Here is a 16049-nt window from a genome sequence, read left to right on the forward strand (position 1 = left end):
CAAGACTTTATGCTCCACATAAGTGAGGAGTATTTCCGGTTGGGCATCCAACAAGCGGCCTGTCTGCATGGGGCACCGTTGGAGGACGATCGGTATGATATTGAAAAAATAGTGGTGGATGGAAATCTGGTCCCGGCAAACCCGGACGACAACTCTAATGAGGAGGCCGAGGCGGAGACTCTTGGTCCACAGCCGGACGCCTCATTCGAGGAATTAATGAACAATGTTCCTTAAAAAATTGTTGGACCCGGCATGTGGGCAAGATACACTTTTATTTTGAGTATTTATAATTTTTAGGTAGTGCGTAGGCCGAACAAGTATTTATAATTGCTAAACATGGTTTGGTTTATATAAGTAGATTGATGAATTCGGATGCCGAACGAGGCGTAGGTAGTTTCGATTTTCGAAGGAACAAGGTAATGTGGATGCCGAACGAGGCATAAACGATTCTAATTACGTTAAAGTAATAAGATAACTCGGATGCCGAACGATGCATAAATGAGTCTAATTACATGAAAGTAATAAGATAATTCGGATGTCGAACGAGGCATAAATGATCTAATTACATTTAAGTAATAAGATAATTCGGATGCCGAACGAGGCATAAATGATTCTAATTACATTTAAGTAATAAGATAATTTGGATGCCAAACGAGGCATAAATGATTCTAATTACGTGAAAGTAATAAGATAATTCGGATGCCGAACGAGGCATAAATGATTCTAATTTCATTTAAGTAATAAGATAATTCGGATGCCGAACGAGGCATAAATGATTCTAATTACATTTAAGTAATAAGATAATTCAGATGCCGAACGAGGCATAAATAATTTCGATGCATGAACATTTCCGATTAAACCAACGTTGATTTGGATGTCGAACGAGGCATGAGTAATTCTGATTACGTTAAAGTAATAAAATAATTCGGATGCCGAACGAGGCATAAATAGTTAGTATATGAAAGAAAATGGGAGAGACGAGGATTCTGATTTATAGTGCCTCGTTAAAACCTTCTCGGTCGTAAACCCCCCTTGGGGAAAAACCGACCGGGCGAGGAAAGAGTGCACTTTTATTAATTCAATTGTAATAAAATTTGAGATGCGTGGCATTCCACGTTCTCGGTATGTTCTTTCCAGATAAATGTTCTAAATAATAGGCTCCGCCGGCTGCTGTGTCTGCTATGCGGAATGGTCCTTCCCAATTGCTAGAAAACTTGCCGCCTTCCTTCCGGGTGTCACCTCGCATTCGCCATACTAAGTCACCTTTGTGGAACTGTCTTGGTTTAACTCTGGAGTTGTACACACTTGTCCCGAAGTTCGTTGATGAGATCTAGGCCGACTGAGAGGCTTTCTTTGTTCAGATCAATATCAAGGGTTTGGCGGCGGAGAGAAGGTTCTCCAATTTCGACGGGGATCATAGCTTCAGTGCCATATGTGAAGCTGTATGGCGTTTCTTGTGTAGTCGTCTGAGGGGTGCAGCGATATGCCCATAAGACTTCTAAGAGTTCTTCGGTCTAGTTGCCCTTGGCTGGGCCAAGACGTTTCTTCAGCTCGTTCAGAATGACCTTGTTGGCGGCTTCTGCTTGACCGTTTGTTTGTGGGTGTTCGACTGAACTGGCGATGTGTTTGATGTGGAGTTTCTCGTAAAATTCAGCTAACGTCTGGTCGGTAAACTGCCGACCGTTATCGGTGATGATGATCTGTGGGAGGCCGAAATGACAAACAATATTTTTCCATACGAAATTTTGGACATTGCGAGCGGTGATCGCGGTTAGAGGTTCAGCTTCAATCCACTTGGTAAAGTAGTCAATGCCGACCAGCAAGAATTTACATTGGCTTTTACCGAGGGCGAAAGGGCCAATGATGTCCATGCCCCATTGGACGAACGGCCATGGTGATAACATAAAATGGAGTTCTTCAGGTTTTTGGTGGGACAAAGTGCCAATCTCTTGGCATTTAAGGCATTTTTGGACGAAATTGGTGCAGTCGCCTTGGACGGTCGGCCAGTAGTATCCGGCCCGGAATACTTTGGCAGCCATTGATCGCGCATCGGAGTGAGTTCCGCAAATTCCTTCGTGCAATTCTCGGACGACATAGTAAGCTTGGTCGGGTGTCAAACATTTAAGGAGTGGTCGGGTATAACCTCGGCGGTAAAGGTCGTCGCCAATTAAGAAGAAACGGGCGGCCTGCAGCTTCATGGTTTTGTCACCGAGAGGATTACATGTGTCGTCGAGTAAATATTGCTTTATTGGGGTAATCCAAGTAGATTCCGCGTCGGTCGTTAGGCATTCCTGTAGGTCGATGCTTGGGCGTGCAAGCGTAACATGGATGACCGACCTATGCATTCCCTTACATTTCGTGGTTGCCAACCGGGACAAGGCGTCCGCGCGAGTATTGTGATCGCGTCGAACGTGTTGCATGGAAATTTCAGAAAAGGTGTTCATCAACTGTTTGACTAAGTGATAGTATCGTTGTAGAAAGCTTTCTCGGACTTCATATTCGTCATTAAGCTGACCGATGACTAGCCTGGAATCACTTTTACAAATTAACTTTGTGATTTCCAATTCTTGAGCGAGGCGTAGACCGGCTAAAATGGCTTCATATTCGGCCTGATTGTTTGAAGTTTTGAAGTCGAATTTGAGGGCTTGCTCGATGACAATCTCGCCGCACGACCTTTCGTTGGAGGATTCATCCACGTATAAGATCCACGATGAGCGTTCAGTCTCGGCTGAGGAAGGAGTGAGTTCAGCTGCGAAATCAGCAAGAGCTTGCGACTTGATGGCTCCTCGTGGTAGGTACTGAATATGGAATTCGGATAGTTCTATCGTCCATCCGATCATTCGTCCGGCCAAATCTGGTTTAGTGAGAATCTTTACAATGGGGTAATTTGTCCGAACAATAATACGATGATTTTGAAAATACATACGCATTCGTCGGGCGGTAATGATGAGAGCCATAGCCACCTTTTCGATCGTCTGGTATCGGATTTCGGCGCCATGGAGGGCACGGCTAATGAAATAAACTGGTCGTTCTTCAAAATTAATTTCTTGCACTAAGACTGAACTAACGGCTTCGTGTGAAACGGTGAGGTAGACTATAATGGGCTCTCGGGCGTCCGGTTTCTGGATGACCGGCGGGGAAGATAAAAAAGTTTTCAATTGGAGGAAAATTCCCTCGCATTCGGCCGACCACTCAAAGCGAGATGCTTTTTTCAATAACCGGACGATGGGCCTCGTTCGTTCTGCAAGTTTAGGAACAAATCTGGATAGGGCGGTGAGTCGGCCGATGAGTCTCTGAATTTCCTGAATGAAGTTGGGGCTTCTCATTTCGGAAATAGCTTTACATTTCTCAGGGTTAGCTTCTATGCCTTTATGGGTAAGCATAAAACATAAGAACTTCCCCCCCTCGACGCCAAACGCACACTTGTCAGGATTGAGTCGCATCTGGTGCTGGCGGAGGGCCTAAAAAACTTCTTTTAGGTCAGCAATATGTTGCTTACATGAGTCGGACTTGACAACAATGTCATCGATATAGACTTCAACGTTCCTGCCGATCATGTCGTGGAATACATGGTCCATTAGTCTTTGATAAGTGGCCCCGACATTTTTGAGTACGAAGGGCATAACTTCATAGTAGAAATTATCGGAATCAGTCATGAAGGCTGTCTTCTTTCGGTCGGCCGGGTGCATTTGGATTTGATTATAACCTGAGTAGGCATCAAGGAAGCTGAGGATGTGATGTCCGGCCGCCGAGACGATCAATGGTAGGCAGAGGGTAAGAGTCTTTTGGGCATGCCTTATTGAGGTCCGTGTAGTCAACGCACATTCGCCATTTTCCGTTCGCTTTCTTTACCATAACCACGTTGGCTAGCCATGTGGTGTAATGGGCTTTCCGAATGAATCCAGCTTGTAACAATTTATCGGCTTCGTCACGTGCGGCTTGGCGTCGTTCCTCGCCTAGATGTCTTTTCTTTTGAGCTATTGGCCTAGCCTCTTTATACAGTGATAATCGGTTAGTGATGACTTGTGGGTCTACGCCAGGCATGTCAGCGGCCGTCCATGCGAACAGATCGGCATTTTTGACAAGTGTCGTGCCGATGGCCATTCGGTCGTCTGGCTTCAGCAGTGAAGTGCCGATATGTGTAGCGTGGCGATCATCGCGAAGTGGGAACAGATGTAAGTCTTCTCCTGCCTTCATACGGGGATCGTCCATACGAGGGTCGAGATCAACAAGGGCTGTCATTTGTCGACGGGACATGCGCCGTCCAGAATGTCGGGTCGAGGATTATCCTCTTTTTTGCGGGAGTCGGTCGTCCGGATTGGTCGTGTAGAGCCGTCGAGTTGGCTCACTTTTCAAACTTGCGACATAACATTCTCTAGCGGTTTTTTGATCGACATGGATTGTTGCAATGTCGTTATTTGCCGAAGGGAATTTCATGGCTAAGTGTGGGGTGGAAACAATGGCTTTTAATCTGTTGATGGACGGACGACCGAGCAGAATGTTGTAGGAAGTTTGGGCGTTAACAAGAAGATATCGTACGTTTATTGTTTTGTGGAGACCGTCTTCCTCACCAAAGGTTGTATACAAGTCTATATACCCCTTAGTGTCGACCCGTTCACCTGAGAACCCTACAATTTGTTCGTTATAGGGTTGAATATCTGCTTCTGGGATGCGCATTTTCTTGAAGATTTCCCAATATAATATATTGACCGAGCTACCTTGGTCTACCAAAGTCTTGGCAATTGCGAACTTGTCAATTTCCACGGTGATTACCATAGGGTCGTCCTGGGCTGGATCTATAGCTGTGAAGTCGTCGTCAGTGAAAGTGATCGGAGGTATGTGTGGACGTCTCCTCGTAGTAGCATGAGCGGACTGGATGTCCCGAAGATGTTTCTTTCGGGCGGAATTTGAGCACCCGCCATCGGCAAAGCCTCCGGCTATATAATTTGCTTCGTGGTTCGGTTCGCCCAAGGTAACGGGTCCAGCAATCATGTTGATGACTTCGCGGACTCGTTGGCGAGGGTGGGCGTTTCGGTCGGGACTTGTGCTGCGGGCGCGGTACGCCGAACGGGGCTTTCACTACGTTTCCGCGAAGCCTGGCTATGGTCAGTTCGACGTTTGTAATCGTTACGGTATGACCGGTCCACACCACGAGATGGACGATCAGTACTCCGTGGTGGGGATCTTGAATTCCTTGTCCTCTTGACGAACTGCTGCAAATGGCCAGCCTGGATGAGCTCTTCGATTTTGTCCTTCAACGCTTGACATCCTTCGGTCGTGTGACCGAAATTTCGATGGTACTGACAACACTTAGTAGTATCTGCATTCGGTGGTGTTTGATACTGTTTTAGTGTCGGAATTAAATCCGTTTGCAGTGCTTCATCTAGGGCTCGTCCCCTCGGAACTGTTAAAGGGGTGTAACTGTTAAACCTGGGGATTCGGCCTCCTCTGATCCGGTCGGACCTTGGGGTGGTTCGAACGGTCCGTTCGATCTCGAATTCCCTTTCTTTGCTCGGGGTTTGATCTTTGAGGACTCCGGATCCGACGGCTTTGAACCGTTGGTGATAGTCAATGTGTTCCTCAATTTGCATGAATTTGGTTGCCCGAGTTCGAAGATCTTCCATGTCTTGAGGCGGCTTTTTGATGAGACTTTCTGTAAAACGGCTTGGCCGGATGGCCGAAACCAAATGGTGTAACGCAACTTCCTGTTTGAGCCCTCGGATATTCATGCATGCCTTGTTGAATCTATCTAAAAAGGTTCTGAGAGGTTCACCTTTCTCTTGTTATACCGCTAGTAAAGACATGGAGGACATGTGATGCGGTCGGCTGGTGGCATATTAAGTAGAGAATTTTGCGGCTAAGACGTCGAAGTCGTCAATGGAATTCGGAGGTAGCTCTGTAAACCAAGTAAGAGGTTCTCCCTCGAGTGACGTGGGGAATACTTTACACCACACATTGTTATCTGTGGTATACAAAGTCATTTGCGTCTTGTAAACATTTAAATGCTCGTCTGGGTCAGTCGAGCCGTCATAGAGTTTGATGGCGAGGCCTCTCCACTTGTCAGGAAGTGGTTTGGTGATGATTTCGTCTGTAAAAGGATGACCCCTTTTATTCAACTTTCTTTCGACTATTTCAGTTCTAGAAGCAGGATTGGTGTCGGCCGATGTAGGTATGCGAGAGGCGGTTCGATCGGCCATATGGGATTGGCCTTCTCGTTCGGGATTATCAACCTGTCGTTGGAGTTGTGCATTCTGCTCTCTCAATAAGGCGATTTCTTCCTCTTGACGGCGCCTATCCTCTTCGTGTTGACGACGGTCTTCCATCCCCTTTTGCCGCAGTTCCTCCATCTGAGTTTGGAGGGTTTGAATCATAGTCATCTGTTCTGCCATAGCGTCGTTGTTGTTCCTTGTTGCAACCATTATAGCTTTAAAAATTGAAATCTTGCATCGGCCCCACGGTGGGCGCCAATTGTACCTGAATGGAGAGATGGGGCCCAGGCACGGTCGGTTGACGTAGTATAATTGTTGACGTGTCGATCTTCTTCTCCTTCGGTCGGTCGTTCTTTCTTGGTGTCTCCTTCGGTCGGGCGGGGGAGGGTACCTGCGAAGGCACTCCGACGCTCAAGTAAGTATGAGATTCTAAGTGTGATTTAGTAAGTGAATGAAAATGTACCTTTCTCTGGCTTGAGCACAGTATTTATAGGATTGCCTAAAGGGCTTTCTATCCCTTGGGCTCAGGGTGGTTATGGATAGGTCTTGCCAGTCGTGCTCCGGAATACCCGGAGAACATATCTTCTCTAAGCGCGTTCTCCTTATTTTTCGGGGGTGTATCTTAACTACTTTGGCTTGTTACATAAATGCCCTTGCATTTATTATACATTCGGTCGGTCGGCCACGTCCGTCCGGTGTCTACCGGTACATGTCCAAAGATGATGTGTCACATTCTTATTGCACATACCTTACTTATAATTGTTCATTATGCTTAAATAATTGGTAATTAACCAAAGTGAAAGCTGATTGTTTAAGTAGAACCTAATCTAGTCTATTATTTTGATGTTATAATAGATTTTATCACAACTTCATTATCATAATGGTTCTTACTTATGCCTGCTTTAGATCTAAGTTTCCCTATGTCACTCTAACTTTTTCCTTAGCCTAAGTATTTTAATTCGTCGTCTAACCAGCCCTTAATATGGGAATTGAGACCTAGACTGGTGAAAATCATTCTTCTTGGAAAGATTCCTTGATGCTGACTCTTGAGATGCTGGATTTTGATCATGCACTAATTGAAGCTGCTCCTCTTGCCATCACTGGTAAAAGCACTCCTGAAGATAAGATGGCTTATGAGAAATGGCAAAGGAGTAACAAGATGTGTCTTATGCTCATCAAGAATTCCATCAACCCAATCATCAGAGGAGGCATTCCTGATTCACCTAACGCTAAGGCTTATCTAGCTTCTGTGGAGGAACAATTTCAAGGGACCTCTAAGGCGCATGCTAGTACTCTTATCTTGAAGTTGGTGACTACAAAATATTACGGGCGCACCGGCATTCGCGAGCACATCCTGATGATGAGCGACATGGCCCGTAAACTTAAGGGATTAGCCATGGAGATCAGTGAAGGTTTCCTAGTCCACTTCATTATGACTTCTCTTTCTTCTGCGTTTGAAGCCTTCAAAGTCAACTATAATACTCAGAAGGACAAAAGGTCCATGAGTGAGTTGATTGCTATGACTGTTCAAGAAGAAGAGCGCCTGAAGCTGGAGAAATCAGATGTTGCTTACCTCGTGGCTGCTAAATCGAAGAAGCGGAAGGGAAAATTCCATAAAAAGGAATCTAATAAGGTCCCTAAAATTGATGCAAGTGCACCCTCCAGCTCTAACAAATCCACTAGCAAGTCCTACTGCAAGTTCTGCTGCAAGGTAGGACATAAGCAGTATGAGTGCTCAAGCTTTAAGGAGTGGCTGGCTAAGAAAGGTAATCATCTAAATATGATAATTGAGTCCTTTAATTTAAATGTTCAAACTAATACTTGGTGGTTTGACTCTGGTTCTATGGTTCATGTGACCAATTCAATCCAGGGATTCCTTATAATCCGGAAGCTGGAAAGAAACCAAAGAACACTTAAGATGGGGAATGGACAAGAACTATTTGTCGAAGCTGTGGGAACCTTGGAATTACTTATGAAAACTGGAAAATGTATTAAACTTTATGATACCTTATATATTCCCGAGATTACTCAGAATCTTGTATCAGGACCAAAGTTAGACATTGATGGTTTTTATGTTTCCCATGGTCATGGCAAACTTACTATTTCTTTAAATTCTCAATTGTTTGGTACTGGTTTTCTGGATAACGGTCTCTATAAGTTAGAACTAGATGATAGCTTCTCCAAATCTTTGTTATCATATAATATTAATGAGAACTTAACAAAGACCAAGAGAAAACGAGACTTAGAAACTTCATCCATGTTGTGGCATCAACGTTTAGGCCACATTTCACGAGATCGCTTATCTCGACTTGTGAAGGATGAAGTCTTACCATCTCTCGATTTCACTGATTTTGGAACATGTGTCAAATGCCTCAAAGGCAAAATGACATCCACAACTAAGAAAGGTGTCACTAGGAGTTCAAAATTATTAGAACTTATTCATACTGACATTAGTGGCCCTTACAGCATCGTTGGAATAACAGGACATAATTCATTTATCACTTTTATAGATAATTATTCTCGTTACATGTACTTGTATCTCATTAAGGAAAAATCTGAATCACTTACAACTTTTAAAGATTATAAAACTAAAGTTGAAAAACAACTTGATCTTCAAATAAAAGTTGTGCGATCAGATAGAGGAGGTGAATACTATGGTAGACATACTGATTTGGGACAAGCCCCTGGTTCATTTTATGAGTTTTGTAAAAGCCGGGGGATTGTGAACCAATACACCATGCCCGGTACTCCTGAACAAAACGGTGTTGCTGAAAGGAGAAACAAGACCCTAATGAACATGGTGCGTAGTATGTTAGCCAACTCTAATTTGCCCTTATTCCTCTGGACCGAGGCATTAAAAGCAGCAGTTCATATACTCAATAGAGTTCCTTCCAAATCTGGCCCTAAAACTCCTTATGAACTTTGGACTGGAAGGAAACCAAGTCTTAGATATATGAAAGTATGGGGTTGCCGTGCTGAAGCTAAAGTTTATAACCCTTTCTTAAAGAAGCTTGACATGAAAACTGTAACTTGTCACTTCATCGGGTATCCCGATCAACCAAAGTCCTTCCAATGTCCAGGAAAGAGTTAACCACCAGACCAGACAAGTTCTTTGATCATATTATCATTTTTATTATACTTATTATTATTAACATAATTTATACATATTAATATAATTATTATTATTAATAATAAAATAAATTATATTCATATTATTAATATTATTCATATTATTAATATTATATTCATATTATTAATATTAATATTGTTAATAATAATAAGTATAATAAAAATCATAATCATACTAAAGCATTTACTTGATGTAGTGATTAAATTTTCTTTGAATTATCTAAAGGAAGTTGGCTTTGAATCGCATTGTAAATAATCCCTCCGTCACATGTCTTCCGGCTAATGCTCCATTCATCATCCCTGAGAACAAAATAAAACGCCAAAAAACAATGTTTTGGGTTTGTTAGGTTTCATGGAGTAAGGGATGAGTATGCTTTGGAAAGACAACTCAACTCTATTTGAATCGGTACATGGAAGTTGCAGGCAAACAGACCCAAATACAGAAGGCAAGAGAAGCCAATGCACAACTCGCAGAGACAAACTCATACTCAGAAAGTTTGGAGCCAGAAGATTCAACAATGCTCTTATGCTCAAGCCGTCAAGGGTGGAAAAGCGGGTTCCGATCAGAAGGGAGAAGACAACATTTTGCCACAAATTAGGGTCAATGTGGAGACATCTTTTTGGTTGGAGAGATGTTTTATCGGGAAACTGTTGAAGGCAGCGAATGTGCAAGCCATTAAGAAGAGTTTTATTCTGGGAGGATTTAATTTAGTGAGGCTGACACTAGTACAAAATCTTTCATTAACAACAGCTTTTAAAGACGGTTTGGAAAGAACCATCGTAATAAGCGATGCGGTGGCATCTCCGTAATTATTTTCAAATTTCTTTTACACTTTTAACGACGGTTCCTGCCCGAACCGTCGTTAAAAGGGTCGTGTTAAGTTTTAACGACGGTTCCTCCCTAGAACCGTCGTTAAAAGTGGTTAGAATGTTTTAATTTTCCCGCACAACGGAACTTTGCCTTTTCACTTTCATTCTTCTTCACACAACTCCTCTTCACTGTCCGACCCCCTAGCACGATCGACCTGCCCCGCCGCCGACCCGCGTCGCGTTGACACTCGCCGCCGACCCGCGTCCCGACCCCGCTGCCGACCCGCGTCGTGCCGACTCGCGCGCAACCCTCGCCGCCAACCCGCATCCCTCGCTGCCGACCCGCAACCCTCGCGTGCAACCCTCGCCGACGACCCCCGCGCGACCCTCGCTGCCGACTCGCGCGCAACCCGCGCGACCGCCATCCAAACCTCGCGCCGACCTCGCCGCTGGACGGCCGTCCCGACCCCGCGCGCGACCAGTTGCCTCGCGAACCGCGACCGCCTGCCACCCGACCCTTTGCGACCGACCGGTTGCCACTTGACCGCCGACCGTCGTACCTAGGACGTGCCACCATTCCCTGCGACTCGCGCCACTGTGTTCTCCGACCCTTTTGAGGTTAGTATATTTTTATTTATTATTAACTTTAGAAGTGTTTTTTTAGTTAGATATTGATTTTATATATTGAACGAACTGATTCTGAGTCCGGAGGTGTCCGACCTTCGGCAGTTTTGATTTAATTTTCATTGATTATATATTGTTTTGATATATTGAATGCACTGGTTCTGAGTCGTGATGCTTACGAAAAAGGGGTGGAAGAATTCATACAGTTCGCAGAACATAATGCCGTTAGTTGTAATAATGGAGTAAGAATAAGGTGTCCTTGTGTCAATTGTTTGAATGGAAGGATTTTGAGTGTTTCCGAAATTACGGAACATCTTTTGTGTGATGGATTTTTGAAAAGTTATACAACATGGACGTGGCATGGTGAATTGTTAGACTTGCCAAGTGTGCGCGAAGCTTCGGAGGAAGTTCATTTCTCAATGGATGATAGATTAGAAGACATGATTCGTGATGTGGGTGCAGAATGTTTTGCTAATGCAGTTTTCGAAAATATGTCTAATGATGGAGAGACTCCTTTGTATCCTGGTTCAACTAACTTCACACGATTATCAGCAGTGTTAAGGTTGATGAATTTGAAGGCAATGAATGGATTGACTGACAAAAGTTGTACAGAATTGCTTCAATTGCTAAGAACATGTTTCCAGAAGGAAATACCTTGCCTAATCGAAATTATGAGGCAAAAAAAATACTGTCCAATGGATATGGAGTATAAAAAAATACATTCATCAATATCACATGTCTTCTTGCTAATGCTCCATTCATCATCCCTGAAAACCAAATACCAATCACAAAACACAAAACCATCAATCTCTCACACCTACAACCCATGTTTATGCTTTCTTCAATTCCTATTTTTACTTTTGGTTACACTTCACAACTTCTGCATATTCCAAACACTTCCACCTTCCCTTTTATACACACATTAATCAATAAAATATTACTCTCTTGGTTTCTTTAATCAATTACTCATTTATTTCTATTATAATATATATATAACATTCTCATTAAGCATAATAAACTCCCTCTTAATGGAATACCAATTACGAGTATTCTTTCAATCAATGCTTAATGCAGATGTTGATATTGTCTCTATCTCTTTCCATATATGTCTTCCAATAGTTTCTCATGATAACGGTGTTATAATAATAAAAGCACATGATTATGAATCAACACATTATTAGTTATGATTCACTTGTTGATACAATTGAGAGTAGATTTAAGGATTAAACATTTTTCTTTTTCTTTATATTTTAATATTATAATATAATTTATATTAAAAATTCATTTTATTAGATTAAAAAAAATTAGGAATCATTTCAATAATTTTTTTATTACTAATATCCGAAAGGTTTAAAATTTGAGACAAAAACTAATTAAACGTGATACTACATAAATACAAAATATATTTAATTTAATAATAAAAATTACATTGATTTCTTTTAAAAATTGAGATTAAAACATTAATTTTTTTACCTTGCACCTGAACATTCTTCTTTATCAATATTCAAACATATTACATAGTTGTTTTTTTTATCTTCCACTCATAATGTATCATTACTGATATCTTTTTTTTCCTCTTTGTATTAATGTCTTATTTTTATTATATTATTTTGTGTTTCTCTCTGGGTTTTGAACTTCAAATTTCTTTAAATCTCTAATTTTTTTACTGTAGGTTGAGAATTACAAATGTTATATATTTGAATAATCTTTTCAATATGTTCCAGAAATTGTTCCAGAAATAGTGACAGAAGAAAAAAAAATGTATAAGTGCAAGAAAATTTAAATCTTATTTAGATTGAATCTTATTTACATTGTTTTCATTATAATGTTTTAAGATCCTTAATTAACTACTAGATAGAAAGATGAAAAATACAATAAATTATTAAATGGATGGAAATATAGGTTTAAGACAAATGTAGATTCATATTCTTTTATTTTCGTGTGACTAAAATTTCAACCAGACTTGTAACTTCTTAACTTTCATCTCTTCTCTTCTATCTCTCTTCTTTCCACTTCATTCCATTTACTTATTTTCTCTAATTTTTTCTTTCTCCAAAAGGGATGATGTTTATTCTTTTCCGTCCAATAAACATCTTGTCAACTATCATCCTTGCCCAGTTCACCAAGGGAGACCAAATCCCCTTTACCACTAAGACAAATTAATAGAAAAACAATGAACCGAGAAGAAAATTTGGAGGATTTCGAATGTTGTTGGAGGTTTTTGTGAAGGTGAATTGGAGTTGTGCGCAGAAGTTGTTTTGCATATCGAAGATGGCAGATGCTTCTTTCTTTTCTTACTAATTTTCCAAACGAATTTCAAGAGAAGGACTTATGGACGGTATTTCAGCATTGGAGAAGGGTTCTAGACGTCTTCATCTCTAGAAAGTAAAATGTCAGAAAACAACGTTTTGGGTTTGTCAGATTTCATGGAGGAAGGGATGAGTATGCTTTGGAAACACAACTCGACTCTATTTGAATCAGTACATGGAAGTTGCAGACAAACAGACCCAAATACAGAAGGCAAGAGAAATCAATGCACAACTCGCAGAGACAGGCTCATCCTCAGAAAGTTTGGAGCCAGAAGACTCAACATTGCCCTTATGCTCAATAAAATGTCAGAAAACAACGTTTTGGGTTTGTCAGATTTCATGGAGGAAGGGATGAGTATGCTTTGGAAACACAACTCGACTCTATTTGAATCAGTACATGGAAGTTGCAGACAAACAGACCCAAATACAGAAGGCAAGAGAAATCAATGCACAACTCGCAGAGACAGGCTCATCCTCAGAAAGTTTGGAGCCAGAAGACTCAACATTGCCCTTATGCTCAAGCCGTCAAGGGTGGAAAAGCGGGTTCCGATCAGAAGGGAGAAGATGATATTTTACCACAAATTAGGGTCAATGCGGAGACGTCGTTTTGGTTGGAGAGATGTTTTATCGGGAAACTGTTGAAGGCAGCGGATGTGCAAGCCGTTAAGAAGAGTTTTATTCTGGGAGGATTTAATTTAGTGAGGGTGACATATTTAGGCTCGTCGCAAACTGGGTCTCGAATTTCGACATGAGTGTGGCGAAGCTATCAATGAAGTTGGGTGGGAGTTTGGTGAACCAACTGAGGGCTCCTTCCTTTAGGGATGTGAGAAACACTCGGCACATCACTGCGTCGTCCAATTAATTAGTATAGACTCATATGGGTGGTGTAGGCATCCATATGCTCGTCCAGGTCAGTGGTATCGTCATACCAGTCCTTGTTGAAGCCTTTCCACTTGTCTAGCAGTGGACCTTCTAGGACAACGTTGGTGAAAGGGTGTCGGCGGACCGAATCCAGAGTGACAGTCGTCCTAGCCGACTTGTTGAGACAAGATTCGCCATCCATCTCATGGGTGGGAACCTTATCCTTGGTCTCCTCAACCGGTCTCGGGTTGAGAGGGGAGGTGTAGGACCTATCGACAACATTGGTCAGTCCAGCAGATGGTCTTCCCTCCACCATCTTCTTTTTCTTATCTTCATTCTCTGCTCGGAGAGCCTGCATCTCCTACTCGTTTTTCTTAGTGACTTCTTCATTCTTTCTCTTCATCTCTCTCTACAGAGACAGCAGCAGTGCCATCTGGTCGGCTTCACTCACTCTGTCCATACTTCCGGTTGATACCATCTACTTTTGTTCTTCAATCAGTTTCTCTCGGCCCCACGGTGGGTGCCAATTGTTCCTGCTAGGGAGATGGGACCTAGAGAACTATTGAGAAACTTCGTCCTCTTCCTTCCTACCGGTCGGTTGATCTACAGCCTGTTCCTTCGGTCTTCGTGCTACTCCTTAGGTCTCGATTGCTTGATCACTCAATCTCATGGGAAATGCCGAATGGGGGGAGGGGGATACCTGCAGAAGGCACTCTATTTTAATGATTTTGTGTACCGATTTACTAAATTCAACCCAACTATTTATGATGATTTTGGTTTGATTTGATTTTTAGTAAAAAAACAACAACCTAGATTCATTCAAAACTAATTCAAACTATTTTAATGATCAAATTCCGAGTTTGATAAAACTCAACCCAAACTCTACTCATAAAGATTTCATATACGTAATTTTAAATGTCTTTTTTTATTATTGTAGACGTTAAAGCTATTAAATATATTACATTAGATTTTATTTTTATGTAATTTTAAAATACGAATTGACAAAATATTTTAATTATTTTGAAAAAAAGTGGTATAGAAAGAAAATGCACTCTATAGATTCAATAGATGAAATTAACAGGTGAATAAAATAATGTTCTTTTCATGAGAATGTGACACTTTTTTTATTCAATGATTTTTAAATTTTTTTTACTATATATAGCATATAGCTTAGTGTGATCCTTTTGCCATTTACTTTTTTAAGTGGACCTAGCCTTCATTAAACAGAAAGTTATTACTTATTGTTCTTGTTTACTACGCGTTTGGCAATCCAACATTGCCGTGGTGAGTGGGAATGAAACCAGCATTATTATTGTTAATTAATTATTAGTTTTGATTTTGGTCCTAATTACCCAAAGCCACACATTTCATGTCAACAAATTTCATTTTTACATCTTTACAAAAATATTTTAAGCAAAATGGTGGGCAGGCTGGAGCTTATTTAAAGTACTACCTTTTTAATAAATTTCAAAAAAAAGGGGAAGGTTGAGTATGAAATTATAAATATAAATTAAATAATATTAAAATAGCAAAGAAAAAATATTAAATATTAAATTTTGAATTAGAAAAAAAAAGCTAGAGTCTCATCTTCCGTGGGAGTTATTCGTTGGGAAAAAAAATGACACTAAGCTAAATCAAGAATGAAGGTGAATTGATTTTTAAAATTTTTTTTGAAAAGAATAATTTTTTTTTAAAAAATAAATTTAATTAAAATTGAGTGCAATTAATTGAGGAATCAAAATTATAAAGATCGCACATAAAATATAAAAACATGAAAAATAATAGACAAATACTAAAAAATATGAAAAAATTATACAAAATTTTATAACAAAACAAATTATATATCTAGTTTTAGTTGTTCAACCTTAGAATAACCAATATCCACTATCTTTATATTTCAATTACAATATATGTGCGCTATACAAATAGAAAACAAGCAAATCAAATTCTAAACATACTCAATGAAAACGTGTTTCCTTTAATCACACCAAGAGGAATAAAATAAACAATTCTTAAAAATGTATTCAAAATCTTCAAAGTGTAGCAATTCAATCATTGAAAACTCAAGAGAATCAATATGAGATTAACCCAACAACCAAGTAATGAA

The 16049-nt window shown here is 40.8% G+C and overlaps 2 protein-coding genes across 2 annotated transcripts; both read right to left on the reverse strand.

Moving 5' to 3' along the window:
• Positions 1–1514: 1514 nt before the first annotated feature.
• On the reverse strand, positions 1515–2957 carry LOC137809454 (uncharacterized). The gene has a single exon (XM_068610563.1). It carries the CDS (start codon positions 2955–2957, stop codon positions 1515–1517), a length of 1443 nt encoding a protein of 480 aa, XP_068466664.1.
• Positions 2958–4988: 2031 nt separating this feature from the next.
• LOC137809455 (uncharacterized) lies at positions 4989–5729 on the reverse strand. Its single transcript, XM_068610564.1, has one exon. It carries the CDS (start codon positions 5727–5729, stop codon positions 4989–4991), a length of 741 nt encoding a protein of 246 aa, XP_068466665.1.
• Between the last annotated feature and the right edge of the window lie 10320 nt (positions 5730–16049).

The sequence above is a fragment of the Phaseolus vulgaris genome, chromosome 2 (assembly GCF_000499845.2).
Source record: "Phaseolus vulgaris cultivar G19833 chromosome 2, P. vulgaris v2.0, whole genome shotgun sequence".
Taxonomy (NCBI): Eukaryota; Viridiplantae; Streptophyta; class Magnoliopsida; order Fabales; family Fabaceae; genus Phaseolus; species Phaseolus vulgaris.

Coding starts and splice junctions, on each gene's coding strand:
- LOC137809455 (XM_068610564.1), bottom strand. CDS start 5,729: ATGAATATCCGAGGGCTCAAACAGGAAGTTGCGTTACACCATTTGGTT.
- LOC137809454 (XM_068610563.1), bottom strand. CDS start 2,957: ATGGCTCTCATCATTACCGCCCGACGAATGCGTATGTATTTTCAAAAT.